Raw genomic sequence first — 26318 nt, forward strand, 5'->3', positions numbered from 1 at the left:
AAAATACAAAAGAAAAAAAAACAGCCGGGTGCGGTGCGGTGGCGTGTGCCTGTAATCCCAGCTACTTAGGAGGCTGAGGCAGGAGAATTGCCTGAAACCGGGAGGAGGAGGAGGTTGCGGTGAGCCAAGATCGTGCCACTGCACTCCAGCCGCTGGGCGACAGAGTGAGTGACACTCCGTCTCCAAAAATAAATAATGAGTGACACTCCGTCTCCAAAAATAAATAAATAAACACACAAACTTTTAAAGGATTAAAAGAAACTCAGAGAGGCACATTGACAAATTATATCTGTCTTATTTGGATCCTGACTCGGTTAATGAGAAATTGGAGCACTGAATGGATTTTTTTTTTTTTTTTTTGAGACAGGGTCTCACTTGATCGCCCAGGCTGAAGTGCAGTGGTGTGATCTTGGCTCACTGCAACCTTCACCTCCCAGGCTTAAGGGATTCACTTGCCTCAGCCTCCGGAGTAGGTGGGACTACAGGCGTGCGCCATCATGCCCGGCTAGCTTTTTGTATTTTTAGTAGAGACAGGGCTTTGCCATGTTCCCAGGTCTTGAACTCCTGAGCTCAGGCAGTCTGCCTGCCTCGGCCTCTCAAAGTGCTAGGATTACAGGCATGAGCCACTACGCCCAGCTGATATTTAATATGAAGGAATTGCTGTCTTTTTTTTTTTTTTCTGTTAGGTATGATAATGGTATTGTGGTTAGGTTGGGAGGAAAAAGCATTCTTGTGTTGTCCCTGAGATACATATTGAAGTATTTTCGAATGGAATATGTCTGGGCTTTGCTTCAAAATGATCTTGCGAAGAGGGGGAGTAAGTTGGAGTATAGATTAAATAAGATCAAACATGATATATATGAATTGTTGAAAATGGATAATGGAGACTTGGACGCAATGTTCCTCTGCTTTTGTATATGTTTAAACATTTCTATTATAAAGTTTAAAAGTTCTTGGGGTGGACATCTATCACTATAGACAATCTAAATTAAATGCATCATGCCGTGTTTACTACAGAGTTGTCATCTAAGTGAAGATGAAGTGTTCTTTCTTTATTTTTTTTTGAGACAGAGTCTTGCTCTGTCGCCCAGGCTGGAGTGCAGTGGCACGATCTCAGCTCACTGCAGCTTCCGCCTCCCAGGTTCAAGCAATTCTCCTGCCTCAGCCTCCTGAGTAGCTGGGATTACAGGCGTGAGCCACCATGCCCGGCTAATTTTTTGTATTTTTTAGTAGAGACGGGGTTTCGCCATGTTGGCCAGGGTGGTCTTGAACTCCAGGCCTCAAGTGATCTGCCCGCCTTGGCCTCCCAAAGTGCTGGGATTACAGCATGAGCCACCGCGCCCAGCAGATGAAGTGTTCTTTATCAGTCTTTAATAAACATACAATTACTCAGTGTCTTAATCAAATACCTTTTCGGTGTGTGTGTTTTTTTTTTGTTTTTGTTTTTTGTTTTTGAAGACACAGTCTTGCTCTGTTGCCCAGGCTGGAGTGCAGTGGCGCAATCTTGGCTCACTGTAACCTCTGCCTCTCGGGTTCAAGCCATTCTCATGCCTCAGCCTCTCGAGTAGCTGGGACTACAGTTGCACATCACCATGCCCAGGTAATTTTTGTATTTTTAGTAGAGATGGGGTTTCACCATGTTGGCCAGGCTGGTCTTGAACTCCTGACCTCAAGTGGTCTGACCTCGGCCTCCCAAAGTACTGGGATTACACGTGTGAGCCACTGCACCTGGCCGGTGTTTTGATTGAAGTTTGCATTTACCATGCTGTAGGAGTATCTTTCTTGATCAGTGTTTCTCTTCCTTGGTTATACATGAGGAGCTTATAAAAGATCTGGATATCCTGACCCTATCTTCAGAGGGTCTGATTTAACTGGCCTGTGATAGAGCCTAGGTACCTTTTCTAGGAGGTAAATTCTTAATATATTGCCAGGGTTGAGAATCACTGCTCTAGACAACATGACAGCTATTTGGATGACACCGTGTAATGGTTAGTATTTCCTTGAAGTATTGTATCTTACTGTGTATACAGCTCTAATTGCATGTCTTAATAAGGTCTTGCTGAGCATGTAGTTTGTATGCATACAACTGAGGTATATATTTACCTTTTCAGTAAGAGTTTGCTGCCTCTTTTGCCACTATTTTTCAGAAGAGTTAGACTGGTTAATTGTGAATAAAATAGGGCCAATCATTAGAAGTGTTCAGTTTAATGAAATTGGAGCAGGCCCAATATTTAATTTTTCTCTTCAGGACCCATTTTGCTCATGAGAACATGAGGCATGAGAAGTTATTTTGATAATGTTGAGGTTTGTAAAAATAATGAGAAGACACTAAATAAATAATTGGTTTATTAAAATGAAATGTAATTGAAAGTCTGCAAGGACCTTGGAGTAAAAAAATTGTAATTGGGAAGTTGATCTGGTGAAATCCTAACTTGCTCTAAGTAACTAACTGTCTTGAAATTTTTAGGCTGTCACCCTTGACCCAAACTTTCTGGATGCTTATATCAATTTAGGAAATGTCTTGAAAGAGGCACGCATTTTTGACAGGTGAGAGAATGTTCTGTTTAATAAATTTTCTTGAATCCTTGTTGTATTGACACTTGACAGTTTGGACCGAAATGATGACAATAGTCCATTGAAGCATATTTGCCTTTTCTAGTACGTTGTTCTCTGCCCATGTCCTGTGTTGCCTTTTATTTATAGATGTTGTTTGTTGCCTGACTTTTTGTTGTTGGCTTTCCTCAAAGCCGTTATCCTTCTCATTGGGAGTTTAGTTGAAATTTTTTTATTGTTAAAATGGTTGAAATGGTTCTTTCTTAGACTAAATTATTCCTTTGACCTGATTTTAGAAAGCAAAGTAAATCCTGACTTTTAAATTTTTTGTTGTTGTCAAAGGAAAGCCTATTTTTTATGTGGGAGTAGAAAACTTCCCAGTGTAAAGACACATTTTATAAAGGTGTGATTTTGGTTTGAGGTTAAAATGTAATACAGCATGAATTATGTAATTAATTACAATGACTTGATATATTTTGATATAGTACAGCTTGAATGAGTTGTAACAAACCATCCATTAAGAATGAGTTACATTTTGTGTGTGTGTGTGTGTGTGTGTGTGTGTGTTTATTTACAGAGCTGTGGCAGCTTATCTTCGTGCCCTAAGTTTGAGTCCAAATCACGCAGTGGTGCACGGCAACCTGGCTTGTGTATACTATGAGCAAGGCCTGATAGATCTGGCAATAGACACCTACAGGCGGGCTATCGAACTACAACCACATTTCCCTGATGCTTACTGCAACCTAGCCAATGCTCTCAAAGAGAAGGGCAGTGTAAGGATTTTTACTCATTCTATTTGTTATCTGGTAGGATTAAGAGTCTTTTCTGGCCAGGTGTGGTGGCTCACACTTGTAATGCCAGCACTTCGGGAGGCCGAGATCAGAGGATTGCTTGAGCTTAGGGTTTCGAGACCAGCCTAGGCAACATGACGAAACCCTGTCTCTACAAGAAATACAAAAATTAGCTGGGCATGGTGGTGCACACCTGTAGTCCCAGCTCCTTGGGAGGCCGAGGTGGGAGGATCGATTGAGTCCTGGGAGGTTGAGGCTGCAGTGGGCCATGATTGTGCCACAGCACTCCAGCCTGGGCAACAGAGCGCAAGACTCTGTCTCAAAAAAATCACAAAAACCAAAAAACAGCAAAAAAGGAAAGTCTTTTGTACAAGTATTGAGATGGTATATTGGTTTACTTTAGAGTTTTGGTTGAGGGTAAGAATACCAAAAAATATCAATTTTCTGTAGCATTACCAGCCATTAGGCTTAATTAAGCAATTATTAGAACAGTATCAGTGGAGGCTTTATGATTCTCTACAGTTTTTGAAGACTTTGTTTTGTTTTCTAGGTTGCTGAAGCAGAAGATTGTTATAATACAGCTCTCCGTCTGTGTCCCACCCATGCAGACTCTCTGAATAACCTAGCCAATATCAAACGAGAACAGGGAAACATTGAAGAGGCAGTTCGCTTGTATCGTAAAGCATTAGAAGTATGTGAGGGTGGTGTAGCTGGGCATTTAGCATGATAGTAGAGGGAAAGCAGTTAAGTTTACCATCATCCACCTCTTTTGTAAAAATAGTGGTTGAATCATTTACAAGAGGATTATTCATTGAAGTAACAATTGAGTACCTAAGGTATGATGTGAGGCCCTATGTGACATTCCAGAAAATCCCTGCATTCAGAGTTCATTATTCTGTGGATAAGATCTGTACAAAAAAATTAAACATTAACCCACAGTTCAAGAGAAGTTACTTACAAGTATATAATCTTAGTGCCTGATGGCTGTATGGTAGTGGTTAGTAGATGTGGTAGGAGTTTAGCAGAGAGAGATTTCAGTGGTGTTGGAGTGGTCAGGATAAACTAAGAGGAGAAGAGGCGTACCTCATTATGTTTGAAACAAGAAGAGGTATAAAATAGAGGAAGAGGTAGAATTTGAGAATGAATAGACTTGGAAAAGGTAGAGACAAATTTAGGGGTTTAAACGTACTTGAGCAAAGTTCTTAAGGTTGTGGTGAATTATTACTGCTGCTTTAGCAATTTTTTTAACCTCGGTTCTGATCTTGACTCTTTATAGGTCTTCCCAGAGTTTGCTGCTGCCCATTCAAATTTAGCAAGTGTACTGCAGCAGCAGGGAAAACTGCAGGAAGCTCTGATGCATTATAAGGAGGCTATTCGGTAAGAGACACTAACAGCCTTATTTTTAAAATTATTTTTAATTTTAAAATGTTTGACATTCGGCACATTGCAGATGCTAAAATGGCTTTAAATAACAACAGAATAAGTTAGCATTACAGTGGGTTAAAGATTTTTGTATTGGAGAAATAAAACCTTTGGCTTCTCTTTTAGAATCAGTCCTACCTTTGCTGATGCCTACTCTAATATGGGAAACACTCTAAAGGAGATGCAGGATGTTCAGGGAGCCTTGCAGTGTTATACGCGTGCCATCCAAATTAATCCTGCATTTGCAGATGCGCATAGCAATCTGGCTTCCATTCATAAGGTACTACTGTTTATTATAATATGTGCAGTTTAACACCTAAAATTTAACTTTTGGAAACTTTTTACCATCCTGCTTTATTTATTTTCCAGGATTCAGGGAATATTCCAGAAGCTATAGCTTCTTACCGCACGGCTCTGAAACTTAAGCCTGATTTTCCTGATGCTTATTGTAACTTGGCTCATTGCCTGCAGGTAAAGAATAATAGGCCAGTAATTGGCTTTCAGTGTTGTAATAGCTTTTTAATTGTTGTATGCCATAAGAATCCAAGCCTGACTGGAAATAGTATTTTTAATAGGCTATCTGACATTACTTTAGGCCAAAGACATATCAAATATTAAATCCTGGAATAGGACTTTCTGAATAATAACTTGTTTTTGCTTTCTCTAGATTGTCTGTGATTGGACAGACTATGATGAGCGAATGAAGAAGTTGGTCAGTATTGTGGCTGACCAGTTAGAGAAGAATAGGTTGCCTTCTGTGCATCCTCATCATAGTATGCTATATCCTCTTTCTCATGGCTTCAGGAAGGCTATTGCTGAGAGGCACGGCAACCTGTGCTTAGATAAGGTGTGTTTCTTTTGTTTTAATCTTTTTGTTGTAAACTAAAACACAAATACAGAAAACTGTAAAAATCAAATCTGTGGCTTAATGAACGATTATAAAGTGAACACCACCCAAGTCGAGAAATAAAACTTTTGTGGGCCACTTCAGAACCCCTTCCATTGTGTCCTGAGTATAACCCCCTGCACTTCATAAGACGGAATCCTTAACTCCTTCACTTAAACACTAATGATAGACTGATGGTAGTTTTCTTTAAGTTGAAAGCCATAATTTTTTTTTCTTTTATCTTTTTTTTCTTTTTTTTTTGAGACGGGGTCTTGCTCTGTCGCCCAGGCTGGAGTGCAGCGGTGTGATCATGGCTTACTGCAACCTTGACCTCCCCGAGCTTAGGTGATCCTCCCACCTCAGCCTCCTGAGTAGCTGGGACTACAGGCGCATGCCACCACACCTAATTTTGTGTTTTTTGTAGAGATGGGGTTTTGCTATGTTGCCCAAGCTGGTCTCGAACCTCTGGGCTCAAGTGATCTGCCCACCTCGCCCTGCCAAAGTGCTGGGATTACGGGTGTGAGCCACCGCGCCTGGCCAGCCATCATGTTTAATGGAGTGCTTGGTATTTTGTATTCACCTTTGAGAATTAGAGCAGTACTTGATCAAGGATTGGATCAAAGGTTGGATAATAGATTGGAGTGCCAGGTGTACTTTTTTTTTTTTTTGAGACAGAGTGTCTCTGTCACCCAGACTGCAGTGCAGTGGTGCCATCTCAGCTCATTGCAACCTCTCTCCCAGGTTAAAGTGATGCTGGTGCCTCAGCTTCCCGAGGAGCTAGGATTACAGGCGTGTGCCACCACGCCCGGCTAATTTTTGTATTTTTAGTAGAGATGGGGCTTTGCCATGCTAGGCTGGTCTCGAAATCCTGACCTCAGGTGATCCACCTGCCTCAGCCTCCCAAAGTGCTGGGATTACAGGCATGAGCCACTGCCCCCAGCCATAATTTTGTTTTTAGAAAATGTTTCCCTATAGAATTTTCTAAAATGCGGGAGGAAACCATGCTCTGTCCATACTGCTTCATACCTACAAGTTTTAGATTTGCTCGTACTTTTTTTTTTTTTTTTTTTGAGACAGGGTCTTGCTCTGTTGCCCAGGCTGGAGTGCAGTGGCACAACCTTGGCTTACTGCAACCTCCACCTCCCAGGTTTGGGCGATTCTCCCACCTCAGCCTCCCAGGTAGCTGGGACTACAAGCACGTGCACCACGCCCAGCTAATTTTTTTTTTTTTTTTTTTTTTTTTTAGTAGAGATTGGATTTCACTGTGTTGGCCAGGCTGGTCTCGAACTCCTGACCTCAAGCGATCCACCTCCTTGGCTTCCCAGAGTGCTGGGATTTGCTCATGCTTTATAGATCTCAGGAGCAGGTCAAAGTATGAAGCATATTACATAAAGTGCTGAGGTTGCATCTCTCTGGCAATATTAACTAAATGCTCTGGGCAGACCTTTTTCAACAGGTGTGAGGTATAGGTTTGGTGTGTTTTTCGTCAGTTTTCCTAGATGAAAATTTATGTAGATTTTACTAACAAGCATTGGATTCTGTTGATAGATTAATGTTCTTCATAAACCACCATATGAACATCCAAAAGACTTGAAGCTCAGTGATGGTCGGCTGCGTGTAGGATATGTGAGTTCCGACTTTGGGAATCATCCTACTTCTCACCTTATGCAGTCTATTCCAGGCATGCACAATCCTGATAAATTTGAGGTAAGACTAGTGTTTCTCTAGAATCACTATTTGTTTAAAAAAGAAAAAACCCACAATGTTGGCTTGTCACCATGAGGCATGGAAACCTAGTGTCTTTTGGAAAGATTTGAGCCAGAAAGATTTGAGCCAATGTTATTAAATATGCCATGTGCTGCCTTTCAGGTGTTCTGTTATGCCCTGAGCCCAGACGATGGCACAAACTTCCGAGTGAAGGTGATGGCAGAAGCCAATCATTTCATTGATCTTTCTCAGGTAGATGAAACTCTCATACTTTAACTTTTTATTTTGAGCAAGTTTAAATAAAACTATTAGCATATAGTTTATTTTTGATGATAAGTATTAAATGCTGTAGTACCACATATAGGCAATTGTGTTGATCTTATTTCCTTGATCATTTGTGTTAATCAGCATGGCTTTTTCCGAGGTTGCAAATGAAACTGAAATGTGTTATGCTTGTGCTTGGACATACAACTTTTCTGGAGATTGAGCCAGCACTTGTGACAGAAGATACTTAATAAATATTGACAAAATGGTGACTTGGGAGAAGAATAAATAGGTCTTTTAAAGAAAATAGGGCCGGGTGTGGTGACTCATGCCTGTAATCCCAGCACTTTGGGAGGTCGAGGCAGGCAGATCATGAGGTCAGGAGATGAGACCATCTTGGCTAACATGGTGAAACCCCGTCTCTACTAAAATACAAAAAATTAGCTGGGTGTGGTGGTGCATTCCTGTAATCCCCGCTACTTGGGAGGCTGAGGCAGGGGAATCGCTTGAACCCGGGAGGCGGAGGTTGCAGTAAGCTGAGATCGCACCACTGCACTCCAGCCTGGCAACAGAGCAAGACTCTCTCAAAAAAAAAAAAAAAAGAAAAAATAGATGAACTATGGTTCATCAGTTTCCATGGGCCTTTGCCTTTGGTTATCTTTATTTCTGTACTTGTTCTATTGTTGTATCCTCTAGGAGAGTAAGTTTTATGATAAATTAAGATTGAAACCTATGGGGGAATTAATTTGCTGAGTATGTAGGCTACAGTGTTTTCTTTGTAGACTCTATTAGCCACTTTGACTAATAGAGATAATATACTCTTTATATGTGTGTGTACACACATGTATGTATGTACATACACATGCAGGTATGGTATGTATACATATATATAAATATACATGTGTATGTGTATATATATATGAATCACTGAAGTCCTAGCAGAAAGGTTTTGAGACTTCTCATTTAATAAATAGTATGTACTAACAAATTTTGCAATATAGCTGTTGCTTCAAAAGTATACCTGGCCATTTTTGATACACAGTTGGACTCTTTGTGACCAAGAAGCATACCTCTTTCTACCTCTGAGACCTTTAGGGACTCACTGCTGATTGATTGCAGTCTAAACTCTTCAGCATAGCTTTTGTAACCTTTCTCTGTTTGCCACAACTTTGTCAATACTTTAACTCACCATTCAACATCTTGTATACCCTATACTAAATAGAAGTGAATTACTCACCCTTTTTTTTTTTGAGACGGAGTTTTGCTCTTGTCGCCCAGGGTGGAATGCAGTGGCACGATCTCGGCTCACTGCAATCTTTGCCTCCCAGGTTCAAGCGATTCTCTTGCCTCAGCCTCCCGAGTAGCTGGGATTACAGGCGCCTGCCACCACACCCGGCTAATTTTTGTATTTTTAGTAGAGACGGGGTCTCACCACATTGGCCAGGCTGGTCTCGAACTCCTGACCTCAGGTGATCCACCCGCCTCGGCCTCCCAAACGGCTGGGATTACAGATGTGAGCCACCATGCCCGGCCTACTCACCATTTTCTAAACTCCCTCACACTTTACTCTAGTTCTTCATTCATACTGTTCTCTACTGAGATTGTATTCTGTTAAACTCCTTCAAACTCCTATTCGTCTTTGAAGACCTATTTTCAAATACCAATTCTAGGCTGGGTGCTGTGGCTCACGTGTATAATCCTTTGGGAGGCTGAGGTGGAAGGATTGCTTGAGGCCATCATGGGCAACATAGTGAGACCCCACCTACCAAAAAAAAAAAAAAGATTACAAATTTCAAATACCAATTTCTCTGTGATATGTTGTTATTCATACATTCAATCCAGAAGTGAACTCTCCTTCCTTTGTGTTCTGTTTCTTTAATGCTTTGGGCCCATTTTAATGACAGTCAACCATATTTGTGCCCGAATTAATGTAGTTAATTTGTGTTCTTACCTCTTTTCCATCTGGGAATCTGAATTATGTTAAATGCCATTAAAACTAAATGTCATTAGAACTAATTGATCTGAGATTATACATAGTGAGTTCTTATTTTGTATTCTGTAGATTCCATGCAATGGAAAAGCAGCTGATCGCATCCATCAGGATGGAATTCATATCCTTGTAAATATGAATGGCTATACTAAGGGCGCTCGAAATGAGCTTTTTGCTCTCAGGCCAGCTCCTATTCAGGTAAACAAATTAACAGTCATCACTTATAACATGTATTTGGCTAAGAATACAGTGATGTGCTGCTTTTCCTCCCTCTGGTTAACTGATATTTGAAACTGTAGGGCAGACATACTTTTAATTTTTTTAAGTTGTTGAAATGCACAGGACAAAAAGAGTGTAGAGCACAGTGCTTATAGGTACATGTATATAGAGACATGCAATTCATGGTTGGCTATGAACAGTTACTCTGTCTTGCAAATTTGAAGAACATTTTAGCATTTTGAAAGTTAGTCTGAAATACAGGCCGGGTATGGTGGCTCACGCCTGTAATCCCAGCACTTTGGGATGCTTAGGCAGGAGGATCTCTTGAAACCAGGAGTTTGAGACCTGCCTGGGCAACAAAGCAAAACACCCTATCTCTACAAAAAATTAAAAAATTAGCCGGAGTGGTGGTGTGCCTCTGTGATCCCAGCTATTTGGGAGGCTAAGGTGGAAGGATTGCTTAAGCTTAGGAGTTTGAGGCTGCAGTGAACTATCACTGTGCCACTGCACTCCAGCCCAGGTGACAGAGTGAGAGTCTCTCTTATAGAACTGCTTCATTGCTTTCGGCTAAAGAAGTCAGCCTTGCTGTGCGTGTGGCAAGTGCCTCTAATCCTGGCTACTCTGGAGGCTGAGGCAGAAGGATTGCTTGAGCCCAGGAGTTTGAGGCTGTAGTGATCTACGATTGCACCACTGTATTCCAGCCTAGGGAACAGAGTGAGATCCTGTCTCTGAAAAAGAGTTAGACCTCCTTGTTTATTTACTTATTTAATTTTGGCACCTTTAGGTTCTTTTTTTAGAAACCACTTTATTGAGGTACAGTTGACATACAAAAAGTTGTACATATTTAATGTATGTGACTTGATGAATTTAGAGATAAGTGTACTGATAAAAGTTCTTAATCAGTTTTTGATCTGATTTTTTTAAGGCAATGTGGCTGGGATACCCTGGGACGAGTGGTGCGCTTTTCATGGATTATATTATCACTGATCAGGAAACTTCGCCAGCTGAAGTTGCTGAGCAGTATTCTGAGAAATTGGCTTATATGCCCCACACTTTTTTTATTGGTGATCATGCTAATATGTTCCCTCACCTGAAGGTAGGTACGAAACAGTGCTATGGACGAATTTCAAAGAACTGTAGCTTTTTATTTCCTTGCTATTGTCTATGTAAATCCTAAAAGACATGTCTGAAACTATTTTTTCCATTAGAAAAAAGCAGTCATCGATTTTAAGTCCAATGGGCACATTTATGACAATCGGATAGTTCTGAATGGCATCGACCTCAAAGCATTTCTTGATAGTCTACCAGATGTGAAAATTGTCAAGGTCAGAACCTAGTCAGTATTGTCATTGAAATAAAGTTAACTGCATTCACGATCTTTTCGCTAATGATGCATTTTTTTTTTTCAGATGAAGTGTCCTGATGGAGGAGACAATGCAGATAGCAGTAACACAGCTCTTAATATGCCTGTTATTCCTATGAATACTATTGCAGAAGCAGTTATTGAAATGATTAACAGAGGACAGATTCAAATAACAATTAATGGATTCAGTATTAGCAATGGACTGGCAACTACTCAGGTGAGAAGATAATACACCATTATATGTCCCGCCAAGTATGCATTTATTTCCCTTAACCTCATGATAACTCTAGGAGGCAAGTATCATTATCACCATTTTTATGGATGAGGAAATGAGTTTAGTGGAAACGTGCATCTTATATAGGTGTGTCTGATTTTAAAAGTCTCCTGGATTCAGCCAGCAGATTATTACTTACTGAGAAACTGCTGTGTTAATATCTTGTTATTCCCTGCCTGTGGCTTTACTCTCTTATATGATGAACTATGTGTAGATTCCATACAGTTTCTTGCTTCTGTAAACTCATCCTTTCCCTAGCTAAATCCTACTCAAACGTTCAGTTCAGACAGCTCTTCCAGGAATCCATTTCCGTACTTACCGCTAACGTCTCCATCCCTACTTCATTGGTACCTGTCTTTTATACCTCTGTAATGTTTGGAATATATCATTACCTACAGCACAACAGATGATAATTCCCTGTGTTTGTATCCTCTACTGAATTGAATTACTGAGCCCATGTCTTAATCACAGTAATGTAGTATGTACTCAATAAATAATATATTGCATGCTTAAATAAGTAGCTCTATCAAGAGAGTGTAAGGCAAAGATCTCTGACCTCTAGAGGTCATAGATGTCCTTGCACACCTGGAATAGTTATATAACAATGTAAGGCAGTACTCAAATGTGTGAGAATTACAAGATGAAACTAATTATGTATGTAGAAGCTCAGAAACGGTGAGGATCAATGTGAAGGGAGACACTCTTGGGAGAAGAGACCATTTGGAGGAGTAATTTAGCCTTGAAGAGTAGATGTGATTTAGAAAAGGACATTTCATTCATGAAGAAAAGAGTGATCAAAAGCTGTTGGAATGTTAATAGGATTTTGAGACCTTTTTTGGTTAGAGCAAGAAGTTTCATAGTGCAGTCTCCCCCAAATTAAGATAATGCTGCAACGGTTTGCCTTTTCTTAAACTTCATATATCATGAATATTTTCTCATGGTTCAGTGACTTTTAATGGTTATACCATTTTGGATCTTATGGATTGAAATATTGGACTCCTTTTGCCTTTAAATATAACCATCATTTTTTTCTTGTTCTAGATCAACAATAAGGCTGCAACTGGAGAGGAGGTTCCCCGTACCATTATTGTAACCACCCGTTCTCAGTACGGGTTACCAGAAGATGCCATCGTATACTGTAACTTTAATCAGTTGTATAAAATTGACCCTTCTACTTTGCAGATGTGGGCAAACGTGAGTATGCATAGACTCATTGTTACCGTGTTAGAGACTAATAAAGATTTTGTATCTAGAGCTTCTTGCTGAAGATGGTCCTTCCACTCCCATTTAGGAGCTGTTCTGCTCATTTCTTTTAAAAATTTTTTTTTGGCTGGGTGCAGTGGCTCACGCCTGTAATCCCAGCACTTTGGGAGGCTGATGCGGGTGGATCACCTGAGGTCAGGAGCTTGAGACCAGCCTGACCAACATTGCGAAATCCCGTCTCTATTAAAAATACCAAAAAATTAGCCGGACATGGTGGTAGGCGCCTGTAATCCCAGCTACTCGGGAGGCTGAGACAGGAGAATCACTTGAACCCGGGAGGTGGAGGTTGCAGTGAGCCGAGATCGTGCCATTGCACTCCAGACTGGGCAACAAGAGCAAACCTCCGTCTCAAAAAAATTTTTTTAAAAAATACTTTTTAAAAAATTTATTTTATTTATTTACATGTGACTCAACTGGGTTATGCCCTTTTTTTAAAAAACAGAATCTCACTCTGTTGTTCGGGCTGCAGTGTAGTGGTGTGATCTTGGCTCATGGCAACCTTTGCATCCCAGGTTCGAGTTATTCTTGTGCCTCAACCTTCCAAGTAGCTGGGATTACAGGCATGTGCCACCATGTCTGGGTAATTTTTTTTTGTATTTTTAGTAGACGGGGTTTCACCATGTTGGCTAGGCTGGCCCCCAACTCCTGGCCTCAAGAGATCTGCCCGCCTTGGCCTCCCAAAGTGCTAGGATGACATGTGTGAGCCACCGCACCTGGCCTTGTGCTCATTTATAATCTTCAAGAGATGTAGATTTTTCAGGCATTTTTGGTTTCTCCTTCCAGTGTCTAAATATGACATTGTGAACCTTTTAAATTTACATATTCAAAGCATTCTTCTGTCTAAAGGGTCAGCAAACTTTTTCTTAAAGGGCCAGATGGTAAATATTTTCAGTTTTGTGGTCCATGCTGTTTCACATCTACTCAGCTTTGCCGTTGTAGCACGAAAATAACCATAGGCATTTTGTAAATGATGAGTGTGGCTGTGTTCCAATAAAATTTTATTTATACGAACTGGCAGTATGCCAGATTTGGCTCACAGGCTGTGTAGTTCGCCAACTCCTGGTCTAAACTGATAGCATATGCTGTCATGTACATCCACCCATTTTTAACATTCTTGTAGTATTGTAGAGTTATAACCAAGAAGGAGTCGATCTGTACATATGATTGTCTCTCAGTTCATCAGACAAGTTTGCATAAGTGGGATATCGGATAGCTGTAACTGGCTCTTAATCCATAGAACTAAAATAAAATGGCATGTTTTACCTTTAGGTAATCTGGAGATAATTCCTTGGTTAATTTTTTCCCCGATATCTGTTTTGTTTTATGTTTAGAGGAGAGGGGAGGATAGAAGAGAAGAGGAAGCAGATGAGTACAGGTCTACTGTCCTTAATCCTTACTTCCTGATGTTCACAAAAACTCTGAAAATCAAAAGCTTTTTCATAAGTGTGTGGCAAATTTGTTTGGCAGCAAAACTACCTGAACTAACATTAGGGTATATATTAGTCCGTTCTCATGCTGCTATAAAGGACTGCCCAAGACTGGGTAATTTATAAAGGAAAGAGGTTTAATTGACTCACAGTTCCGCGTGGCTATGGAGGCCTCAGGAAACTTACAGTTACGGCGGAAAAGGGAGCAAACATGTCCTTCTTCGCGTGATGGCAGGAAGAAGTGCTGAGCCAAAGCGGGGAAAGCCCCTTATAAAACCATCCGATCTTGTGAGAACTCACTCTCTATCACAAGAACAGCAGCATTGGAAATAACTGTCCCCATGATTCAATTACCTACCACTGGGTCCCTCCCATGACACATGGGGCTTATGGGAACTGCAGTTCAAGAAGAGAGATTTGGGTGGGGACACAGTCAAACTATGTCAGGGTATTTGTAGTCTTTTATTTATTTCATTTAGTATGACTGTTCCTGCATCTCAATGCAGAGGTACTAATATGTTTATAGGAAGTTGCTGCTGAGGGTGTTATGTGATACATACACACACAGTACTACTTTTTTAAAATCTGAAATATTCTGAATTTGGAAATTCATCTGTTCTCATAGCTTTCAGAGAAAGGGATTTTGAACTTACACGGTACATAGAGTAGATGTAAATCTAAATCAGGAGTTGGCAAACTATGATCTGTGGGTCAAATCCAGCCCACTGCTTGTTTTTGTAAATAAAACTTAATGGACACATAGCCATGCCTACTTGTTTACACATTGTCTGTGGCTGCTTTCAAGCTACAGCAGAAGAACTGAGCAGCTATGACAGTCCGTGTGGCCACAGAGCCAAAAATATTTGCTATCTGGCCCTTTACAGAAAAGACCGATTTATATTAGGCAAATAAAGTTAGGCAAGTGTGAGGTAACTTTCTTGGTTGTATCACAGTGGGGGATTTGAAATTTGGAATGCAAAATTCCTCTCTCAACAAAACCCACTGCCTGTGTCAATTCCCGCAGGAGGGAGCTGCCTCAGATTTTGCCTGTCTTTCTTTGAACTCACTTTGAGGACAGCTAAGCAGAAGAGGGATAATTCAATTGATCTCATTCGTCTCTGTGAAGGAAAGACTTAAGTCCACAGCAGGCTTCTATCTGGATGGAAAGAATAGAGTGTGGTAGAATTATTAGAGACCTCTGGGAGTCTTTGTTGAAAAAGGCAGATCTGCTATTAATAATTATTCTTATTTTCCCTATTTTAGATTCTGAAGCGTGTTCCCAATAGTGTACTCTGGCTGTTGCGTTTTCCAGCAGTAGGAGAACCTAATATTCAACAGTATGCACAAAACATGGGCCTGCCCCAGAACCGTATCATTTTTTCACCTGTTGCTCCTAAAGAGGAACACGTCAGGAGAGGCCAGCTGGCTGATGTCTGCTTGGACACTCCACTCTGTAATGGGCACACCACAGGGATGGATGTCCTCTGGGCAGGGACCCCCATGGTGACTATGCCAGGTAAGTTGCTGATAAATCACTGGAATCTTCCTTGTTCCTTTGAAAATCTCCGTTTGTGGGAGAAACTTCCAGGTGAAATTATATGTACTAGGAGCAACATTAAAGGAAAGGTGATAGAAAGTGAGACTTGTTCTCACTTCATTCTCTTCATCTGCGTTGTGTGGAGGCTTAACATAAATAACATTAACTCTGTGCTGTTTTACGTTCTCAGATGTGCAGTTGTTATCTTTTGTATTACAGGAGAGACTCTTGCTTCTCGAGTTGCAGCATCCCAGCTCACTTGCTTAGGTTGTCTTGAGCTTATTGCTAAAAACAGACAAGAATATGAAGACATAGCTGTGAAGCTGGGAACTGATCTAGAATAGTAAGTAAACTTTTCCTTCAACAAATTATTTGGTAAAGTAGAGAGAATATAGCTGTTATAAAATGAAACCATAAAATAAGTGTAATATAAAATAGGTGAACTAGTTGTATGCCCTCTGGATGGGAGAAGTACTTCTAAACTCTTAGAAATGAAGTGATCAATAGGTTTTACTATGTAAAAAGTAAATGGCTGAATAAAAAATATTCAAGAAAATTAAAAAGCAAACGAGGGGAAAAAATCTTTTGTCTCAGATAACAAAGTATTAATTACCTGGCAATGTAAAGACTGCAGAACATTTAAATTTTATAATCCCCTAATAGGAAAGTAAAAATGGAAATGACCAGACACCTCACTGAAGTGGAAATACAAAAGGTTAACAAGAAAGTGTTTCAGGCTCTGTAGTAGAAATGCCAATTAAAATGGAACTGAGGCTGGGTGTGGTGGCTTATGCCTGTAATCTGAGTACTTTGGGAGGCTTAGGCGGGCGGATCACTTGAGATCAGGAGTTCGAGACCAGCCTGGCCAACATGGTGAAACCCTGTCTCTACTAAAAATACAAAAATTAGTTGGGTGTGGTGGCACGTGCCTGTAGTCCCAGCTGCTCAGGAGGCTGAGGCAGGAGAATCGCTTGAACCCGGGAGGCAGAGGTTGCAGTGAGCCGAGATCGCACCATTGCACTCCAGCCTGGGTGACATAGTGAGACTCTATCTCAAAACAAAAAAACAAAAAAACAAAACACAAAAACAAACAAAAAACCCCAAAAAAAGAACCTGAGGTATATCCATTATTTGCCTATACAATAAAAAGATTTTTTGTAGCATTGAGGACTAGCCTTTTCATGCATTGGTGAATAAATTGGTACAGCCCTTCCTCAGAGTTTTTAGAGCCTTAAAAGTTAGATCTTTGGGCCAGGTGCGGTGGCTCACGCCTGTAATCCCAGCACTTTGGGAGGGCGAGGCGGGCGGATCACGAGGTCAGGAGATGGAGACCATCCTGGCTAACACGGTGAAACCCCGTCTCTACTAAAAATACAAAAAATTAGCCAGGCATGGTGGCGGGCGTCTATAGTCCCAGCTACTTGGGAGGCTGAGGCAGGAGAATGGCACGAGCCCAGGAGACGGAGCTTGCAGTGAGCTGAGATTGCGTCACTGCACTCCAGCCTGGGCAACAGAGCGAGACTCTGTCTCAAAAGAAAAAGTTAGATCTTTGACCCTAATACTGTCACTTCTTCACTATGGTCGGTGTAAGAAATAAAAAAAGCATAACTTAAATGCCTGAAAATGAGTAGGAATTAGAGGGGTGTTGCTTAGATGAGGAGGATTTATCCATACAATAAACTAGTATTTCTTTCATTCTTTTATTTTTTTTGAGATAGGATTTTACTCTGTTGCCTAGGTTGGAATGCAGTGGGGTGATCTTGGCTTACTGCAGCCTGCACGTCCTGGGCTCAGGCGATCCTCCCACCTCAGCCACCTGAGTAGCAGGGACCATAGGACTATAGGTACATGCCACCATGCCCCATGCCTGGCTAATTTTTAAATTTTTTTGTAGAGATTAAGTTTCAATATGTTGCCCAGGCTGGATATTTCTTTTTTCTTTTCCTTTTTTTTTTCTGGACGGAGTCTTGCTCTGTCGCCCAGGCTGGAGTGCAGTGGCGCGATCTCGGCTCACTGCAACCTCCACCTCCCGGGTTCAAGCAATTCTCCTGCTTCAGCCTCCCGAGTAGCTGGGACTACAGGTGCACGCCACCACGCCCGGCTAATTTTTGTATTTTTAGTAGAGACGGGGTTTCACCATGTTGGCCAGGCTGGTCTTGAACTCCTGACCTCGTGATCCACCCACCTTGGCCTCCCAAAGTGCTGCGATTACAGGAGTGAGCCACTGTGCCTGGTGGTTTTTTTTTTTTTTTTTTGACACAGCCTCGCACTGTTGCCCGGGCTGAAGTGCAATGGCACAATCTCGGCTCACTGCAACCTCTGCCTCCCGGGTTCAAGCGATTCTCCTGCCTCAGCCTCCTGAGTAGCTGGGATTACAGGCATCCACCACCACATCCAGCTAATTTTTGTATTTTTAGTGGAGGCTGGATTTCACTATGTTGGCCAGGCTGGTCTCGAACTCCTGACCTCGTGATCCACCCACCTCGGCTTCCCAAAGTGCTGGGATTACAGGCATAAGCCACCGTGCCCGACGGGTATTTCTTAAATGAGGTTTTTCTTTCGGTATAATGGGTGATGTTTTTTCTTTGTGTTTTTCTGAGAAGTAGCATATTACATAATAATTAAAGAAACATACTTTTTGAGTCAGACTACCTGAGTGAACCCAAGCTCTCCTACTTACGAGTTTTGAGACTTTGGGCAAGTAAATCTCTGTGTTGTGCCTTGGTTTCTTCTTTGCAAAATGGAGCATAATGCTAGTGCCTACTTTGCAGAGATGATGTGAGGATTAAAAAAGGCATTCCATGTAAAGTACTTAGAATAGTTGTTGGTATCTGGTAAGCATTCAGCAGATGTTAGCTACTTATTATTTTCAGAATTTCCTCCATAGAACATCACATACGTCTAAGAAAAGTGAGAAATTTGAACCCAGGCATTAAAAAAAAAAAAAGATTCATGTCCATTAGCCCAGAGATAACTATAGTAAAAAATGTAGTGCGTTTTATTTTCAGACAGGGTCTCACTCTGTTACTTAGGCTGGAGTGCAGTGGCATGATCACGGCTCACTGCAACCTCTGCCTCCTGGGATCGAGTGATCCTCCCACCTTAGCCTTCCAGTAGCTGGGACTACAGGCACATGCCACCATGCCTGGCTTTTTTTTTTTTTAATTTAATATTTTGTGGAGACAGGGTCTCACCAATATTGCCCAGGCTGGTAACTCCTGGGCCCAAGCAGTCCACCCACTTCGGCCTCCCAAAGTGGCGGGATTACAGGCGCGTGAGACACTGCACCCAGCCTGTGGTGCATTTTAAAATTTTTATTAGACTCTTTGGTACTTAGTTTGGTTCATACAATGCTTTTCCTCAACATTTTTGTTCTCAAAATTTTTAATTTTATAATAAACACATCTATACCTACTGCTTAGAATCTACCATTAGCATTTTACTATTCTTGCTTTATTACATATCTATTCATCCATTTATTCCCTTTATTCATCTGCCAATCCATCTTATTGGACACATTTTGAAATAAATTGCAGACATCAGTACACTTCTCCTTAAATACTTAAGATTGGCTGTCATTAACTGGAGTTCAGTACACATATATTTTTTTGAGGTAGGGTCTCCCTCTGTTTCCCAGGCTGGAGTACAGTGATACGATCTCCGCTCACTGCAACTTCCGCCTCCCGGGCTCAAGCAATCTTCCCCTCAAACTCCTGAGTAGCTGGAAATACAAGCATGAGCCACCACACCTAGCTAATTTTTGTATTTTTAGTAGAGGCAGGGTTTTGGCAGGTTGCCCAGGCTGGTCTCAAACTCCTGACCTCAAGTGATCCACCTGCCTTGGCCTCCCGAAGTGTTGGGATTACAGGCGTGAGCCACTGCGCCTGGCCATTTTTTTCTTTTGAGGCGGAAGTTATATACAGTGAAATACACAAATATTCAGTGAGTTTTGAGAAATAACCCTTTTTTTGTTTTGTTTTGAAACGGAGTCTTGCTCTGTCGCCCAAGTTGGAGTGCAGTGGTGTGATCTTGGCTCACTGCAACCTCTGCCTCCTGGGTTCAAGCGATTCTCCTGCCTCAGCCTCTTGAGTAGCTGGGACTACAGGCATGTACCACCACACCTGGCTAATTTTTCATATTTTTAGTAGAGATGGGGTTTCACCGTGTTAGCCAGGATGGTCTTGATCTCCTGACCTTGTGATCCACCTGCCTCGGCCTCCCAAAGTGCTGGGATTACAGGTGTGAGCCACAGTGCCCAACCGAGAAATACCTTTGTAACCCAAATTCCTATGAAGACAAAAAACATTATCACTCCAGAGAGTTTCTTCATGCTCCTTATCAGTCAGTCTTTTTCACCAACCCCCAGAGACAACCACTGTTCTGAAGGGTTTTTTTCCCTTCCATAAATTAGTTTTGCTTTTCTAGAATTTTATCCAAATGGAACTATGTCAATATGCACTCTAAAGGCTTCTTTCATCAAGTTTATTTCTTTTGCTGAGTAGTATTTCACTGTATGAATGCACTACAGTTTATTTTCCTATTGGCATAGAATTTTAAAAAAATAGAGTGCACAGGTCTTTCTCTTTGGAGGGTAGCATTAATATGGACATGGTTGTATTGAGACCAACAGATATGCACAACCATTTTACTGCTTCTGTCACAACAAACATTAAAACAAAGTTGGGCGTGGTGGCACATGCCTATAATCCCAGCGCTTTAAGAGGCTGAGGGAGGAGGATTGCTTGAGCCCAGGAGTTCGAGACCAGCCTGGACAACATGGCGAGACCCCATCTCTACAAAAAATACAAAAATAGCTGAGTGTGGTGATGCGTGCCTGTAGTCTCAGCTTCCCGGGAGGCTGGGGCAGGAGGATTGCTTGAGCTAAGGAGGTTCAGTCTGCAGTGAGCCATCATCGTTCCATTGCACTCCAGCCTGGGCAACAGAGTGAGACTCTATTTCAAAAATTAAAAGAAAATAAATAAAAATTATTGCTTTTAAAAATGCACAGAAATGTTCTGGCTTCTGGTTCTAAAGTATTTATCCCTTCATCTAAGAATAATCTCATGAAAAATAATATATTCAAAAGGGAAGTAGAAATCTTTTCCCCTGTGTTTCCTGAAGAATCAATTACTTCCTTTTTATTTTTCTGAACAGAACCATACTCTTGGTGATATTAGCAATTTTTAAAAATCTGAACTCAGTTCAGGTACAAGTGGAAAATTACGAGAGTAGACTTATTGTATTTCTTTTCCCCTTGAGTGGTTTTCTGTTTCATCAAAATGACCATAAATCGAATACTTCATCTTATGTTTATGCTTTAACTTTTGTAAATGATGCTTCAATGAATATCTTTGCATGGTCCTGTATGTTTTTGCATCTGATTATTTATTTTTAATAGATTTTAAAGTGTTACTGTTAGGCCAGAGGGTTATGAACATTTAAGGTTAATACATACATTGCTAAATTGCTTACCAAAAAGGTAAGCAACAGTACATAGGAATAGTCATGTGCCGTTGTCAATTCTTGTTATTTTAAAGGTAGAAACAAGACGAAATGGAGAACGCGTGGTATCCCTTGGATATACTTGTTTAGGAAAGAACTAAGTTTTTTCAGAGTATATGGAGTTGAGCTCATTTCAGTGTTAGCATTATGCAAGATGTGACCCTTCCCTTTTTAGCACGAAGCCAATCAAGAAATGAGATAGCGTAGAGTTTGGTCATGCATTTTTTGCCACAAATGCGACTAGGTATTTATAGGGTGTGTTTCTGAGTTTCTGCTCTGATTTCTAAACTGGGTTCTCGTTTTTTATTACCCAGCCTGAAGAAAGTTCGTGGCAAAGTCTGGAAGCAAAGAATATCTAGCCCTCTGTTCAACACCAAACAATACACAATGGAACTAGAGCGGCTCTATCTACAGATGTGGGAGCATTATGCAGCTGGCAACAAACCTGACCACATGATTAAGCCTGTTGAAGTCACTGAGTCAGCATAAATAAAGACTGCACAGGAGAATTACCCCTATACCTGAGCCTCAACCTTCTGGGGGAAAGGGAACTAGATAACATACTTCTTACTTGTCTGTACAGTACCTTGTTGCAGATGGGTGATATATAATGGTAATAGAATAGCACAGCCAGACTTGCTTCCTGCATGGTAGGGAGAGACACAAAAGATGGGAAACTGCTTTTCCACAAGGAATCTCCGTAGAATTTTGCGGCGACCAGATGGTGCATAGGTCTGGAAGGTCTGATCTCCCTTGGTCTTCCATGGGATGGTTAGTGTGGAGGGGAGATATAGATTGTCCGGCCGCTTTGTGATTCCATGGATTGATTCAGTCTTCTGGATTTTTTTTTCTTTATATTTTGGGTACTGGAGCTTTTAAAAATGTTTGGTTTCAGGTATTTTTATTCATGTGAAGTGTATATGATTCTCTTGAGATAAGGTTTTAAGCTAAAATGTTACTCCCTGTTTTAGTTTCTGAACTCTGACAGATTGACAGGGACTTTGCTGGTGTAGTCTTTTTATAGGTTTTATAAACCACTTGAGCCTATATCAGTCGTTTTAGTGTCTGACCTAATATTTGGAGCTATCAGTGCTTTGTTGATTTAGATGATGACTCAAGATTTTTTCTGGTCCATTTCCCATTTCCTTTTCTTCCCTGACCCCCATACCCCCACCCTTAAAATTCTCCTGTAACTCAACTAACAAAATCAAGCCTGATTCAAAACATCCTAGGGTGTTTCTCTTAAACACACCATCTGGTGCCAAATGAAGATTTTTAGGAGTGATTACTAATTATCAAGGGCACAGTTGTGGTACTGTCATTGATAATAATATAGTTTTTTTTTTTTTTCCTAATTTTGACCTGTTTCACCAGTGTTTTACCCTTGACTGCCCCTTCTATGCTGCTTCCAAAAGTGATAGTGTGTGTAAGATTTTTACCTTCCTTTCTAAAGTTTTTTTTTTTTTTTTTTAAGTGAGTCCTGTTCTTCCTATTTCTTTCAGCAGAAATGAAATCCCAGGTAAGTATAAGTATTCAAGTATTTGATCAGTAAGTCACAGTTATCTCCAGTGCATTAAATAACCTTCATCAAGAAATAGGTTATAGGTAAAATCTCTGAAGGATCATCTATGTATTCAAGTAATTATTTTTTAGATAATAACTCTCTTCTGGACTTGGTCTTGAAGTCTGTACAGATTCAGCCTCAGTAGTAGCGAACTGCACTGCTGTTTGGTTTGGAGTACAAATTAGACTTATAGTCCTCCTGGAACTTGAGTTATTAAAATCATAGGAATAAAATTATGGGATCTCAACAAAGGGTCGAGGGTTTGAGGCTTAAACAAGCCAACATATGAATATATGTTTTGTCTTGCTATACTGCACTTACGCTATCCAGTTGCAGGTAATTTTTTGTCTGCTAGTAGTGTTCTAGATTATGTCTTTCCAAAGCGCTGAGGCTGTGCACCTATTCTGTAGTTGCAGCTGATGCCTGAATGTATCCTAGCTGACAAATTATTGATTAATAAGAACTTGAATTTCTGGAAGATTCTTACTGTTAACCAAATTTTGAGCAAGGAGTCTCAAAGGTAATTCTGAACCAGAATTACATGTTAATGAACAGTGTACCTTTTAACAGTGTAAATCACGGAATATCCGTGAAGGGATTTCTTAATTTATTTTTTACCGGTTGATTGAACTATCAGTTAAAGGTTGCCAGCATGGTTGCAGATAAACTGATGTTTGAAATTCGCTGAAATACTTAATGTGGAATAGGATAATATACTTCCAATGCCCTCAAGGCTGTGACCTTACAGCCATTTTACATAGCACATCATTCCTCCTATAGGGATGAACTTTTTCCTGGCACGAAAAGTAGCCGCTCTGGTTGAAGCTTTGCTTATTGTAACAGGCTTTTATTTCCAGGTAATATGTCTTGGAAGACTTAATTCTGATTAGAGATATAGATATTACTGGAAACTAATTGTTTTTTTTTCTATTGTACTCTGCTTTATCAAAGAAGTAAAACATTTAAATCGTGCTACAGAAATTAAGATGTTGTCTTGCGATCCTTAATAAATGAATGATTTCCCTTTAATACGGCTGATGTATTTTGTATCCTGTTATATTGAGTGTTGGACTGAAGAATAGGGTCATCCAATGATGAAACCTATATTTAAACACCTCCAAACAGCATGAAAGGACCAAATTTCCCTACTGTAGCTATGATATTAGGAATTGTTTTCTCAGCCAGGTCTGGTAGAGGGTGGGGTTAGTTTATGATCCATTAAGAAGGCAAAGTGGCCTTGTGTGGTGGCTCACGCCTGTAACCCCAGCACTTTGGGAGGCGGAGGCAGGTGGATCACTTGAGGTCAGGAGTTCAAGACCAGCCTGGCTAACATGGTGAAACCCTGTCTCTACTAAAAATACAAAAACACTAGCCGGGAGTGGTGGCACACGCTTGTAATCCCAACTACATGCGAGGCTGAGACAGGAGAATCGCTTGAACCCGGGAGGCAGAGGTTGCAGTGAGCTGAGATCGTGCCATTGCATTCCAGCCTGGACAACAGAGTGAGATGTCATCTCAAAAAAAAAAAAAAAAAAAAAGACAAAGCCTGTGATCCCCAACACACCCATTCATGCTTGCTCCTCTTTTGCTTGTGACCTCTCTGCTTTCATTTACCCTTGTAGTCTCGGTTTTCATGTGGACCATTCTTTTCTTGGCTCTTCGGGGCAAAATTATTTTCCTTCCTGCTCTGTATAGTGGTCGAACTCTGCCACAAGCATCAGGGAGGAAGATATCAATTCATGATCGATATCATGAATTGATATCATGGCAAATGCTGTTTGCCAGTTTTCTCAGATATGAGAGGGAAGATTTTTTTCAGTAAAATTTTGCATGATTTAATTCCCAACTTCTTAAAGCCCTCATGTGGATTGGTGTTTGTTTCCTAAAAGATTATTATGGGAAGAAAGCCTACTTAAAAGTTTTTACTCCCATTCGCTTCTGTTGAAAAATCTACATTATTTCCAGTCTACTTCAGCTCCTCCTGCCTTCAATCTAAAGGAGTTGCTTGCACACCTTGAGTAAATGTGTGTAATTTCTGAACTGCCCATTTTAAGATTTGATTCCAAACCTATCCCATTCTTTTACTTGAAGCATATGCCTCTCAATTATAGCTAACATTCTGGTTCTTTGCCCAAGCCTCTGAGGCACAGTTATGTAATCCCCATTCTTATAAAGAGGCTTGTAGAGGTTAATTTGCAACTTCATTGTAGAGAGAGAGAGTAATCAGCCCCCTTTATCCAATTTTTTTAATCAACTGAGAAAGTATCTGTATTTAGGTAGGCAATCTGGTGCTTAAGAGCAGGTTTTGGAACTAGAGTTGGAGTTTGAATCTCAGCTCTGCCACTTTTTTTTTTTTTTTTGAGATGGAGTCTCGCCCTGTCCCCATGCTGGAGTGCAATGGCACGATCTCGGCTCACTGCAACCTCCGCCTCCCAGGTTCCAGCGATTCTCCTGCCTCAGCCTCCCGAGTAGCTGGGATTACAGGTGCGGGCCACCACACCCGGCTATTTTTTTTTTTTTTTTTAATCTTTAGTAGAGACGGGGTTTCACCATGTTGACCAGGCTGGTCTCAAGCTCCTGACTTCGTGATCCACCCGCCTCAGCCTCCCAAAGTGCTGGGGTTACAGGCGTGAGCCACTGTGCCCGGCCAGCTCTGCCACTTTCTAGCTGTGTGATCTCTAAAATGAGAGTGCTAACAGTTGCCTACTTTTTAAAGTGTTGTATGAATTAAGTCGTAAGACACTTGGAATAATGCTTAGCACAAAATAGTATCAAACGCAGGGACATTTTATGTGTGTTCTGTTACCCAAAGGCATACATTACGAAATATATAGATGCTCGCTGGAGAAACTGGCACAATCTAGAAAGCGCTGTTTTCCCCGTTTGTTTTTCTTGGTGTGTATAGAGTGAGTGCCAAAAAGCCTCAAGTAACCTTTTTTTATCTCCAGGGTTTGGAGGGTTCTGGAAGTAAACATCATAGTTCGCCGTTGCCAGGCGCTGTTGAGTTGCTGCCTTGCTCTTATCTAGGGGTCTAGATGGCCTTCCCTGCAACCCCCGCCCCCCTGCGTTCCCGCGTCCCCCCGCGCCCCGCCCTCCCCTCGGTGTTCCCGTCCACGCCCCTGCTCCCGCGCCTTCGCTCCAGTTCTCGTGCCCCCGCCCCTCCCCCCGCGCCCTTTCCCAGTGGTTACAATAACGGACTTAGAGGTCTGGACAATTCAAGTAAGGAACAAGGCTCGCTTATCCAAGTTCTCGCAGGATGAAAGTTTGTTATGAAGGATTTCACATGGTTTCTCTTTATCAGAAAGTTGTTAGGGACTTTTAATCGCAGAATTGGCCTCGGGTGCCCACGCTCTAGTATTGAAATGGCGCTTTTGGGACAAATAAGCAACATCCGTGGGAGTGGAAAGCGACAGACCTGATCCCGGAAGCGCTACAGCTAGGCGCCAAGTTCACAGGCGCGAAGTTCAAATTTGACTTGTGACCACTGTGATAGGTGGGTACAGGGAAGCGCGGGCGAGCACACGTGAATTACTGCTACCGCCCCCTAGGTCCGGGC

At 41.3% G+C, this 26318-nt stretch overlaps 1 protein-coding gene across 5 annotated transcripts in view; it reads left to right on the forward strand.

Annotated features, from left to right (window-relative positions):
* The window catches only part of OGT (O-linked N-acetylglucosamine (GlcNAc) transferase), a 42883-nt gene extending 19092 nt beyond the window's left edge, over positions 1-23791 (forward strand). For all 5 annotated transcript variants that reach the window (XM_063804768.1, XM_016943032.4, XM_063804770.1 and 2 more), the window contains 17 exons: positions 2468-2547; positions 3131-3326; positions 3895-4035; positions 4621-4721; positions 4893-5046; positions 5136-5237; positions 5434-5613; positions 7201-7359; positions 7522-7611; positions 9686-9811; positions 10758-10928; positions 11041-11157; positions 11242-11412; positions 12511-12663; positions 15423-15675; positions 15916-16039; positions 21513-23791. In XM_063804768.1, the coding sequence (XP_063660838.1) occupies positions 2468-2547; positions 3131-3326; positions 3895-4035; positions 4621-4721; positions 4893-5046; positions 5136-5237; positions 5434-5613; positions 7201-7359; positions 7522-7611; positions 9686-9811; positions 10758-10928; positions 11041-11157; positions 11242-11412; positions 12511-12663; positions 15423-15675; positions 15916-16039; positions 21513-21687 (2493 nt within the window). In that variant the 3' untranslated portion in view covers positions 21688-23791. The remainder of the gene's footprint in view (positions 1-2467; positions 2548-3130; positions 3327-3894; positions 4036-4620; positions 4722-4892; positions 5047-5135; positions 5238-5433; positions 5614-7200; positions 7360-7521; positions 7612-9685; positions 9812-10757; positions 10929-11040; positions 11158-11241; positions 11413-12510; positions 12664-15422; positions 15676-15915; positions 16040-21512) is intronic.
* Positions 23792-26318: the final 2527 nt, after the last annotated feature.

The sequence above is a fragment of the Pan troglodytes genome, chromosome X (genome assembly GCF_028858775.2).
Source record: "Pan troglodytes isolate AG18354 chromosome X, NHGRI_mPanTro3-v2.0_pri, whole genome shotgun sequence".
Classification (NCBI taxonomy): domain Eukaryota; kingdom Metazoa; phylum Chordata; class Mammalia; order Primates; family Hominidae; genus Pan; species Pan troglodytes.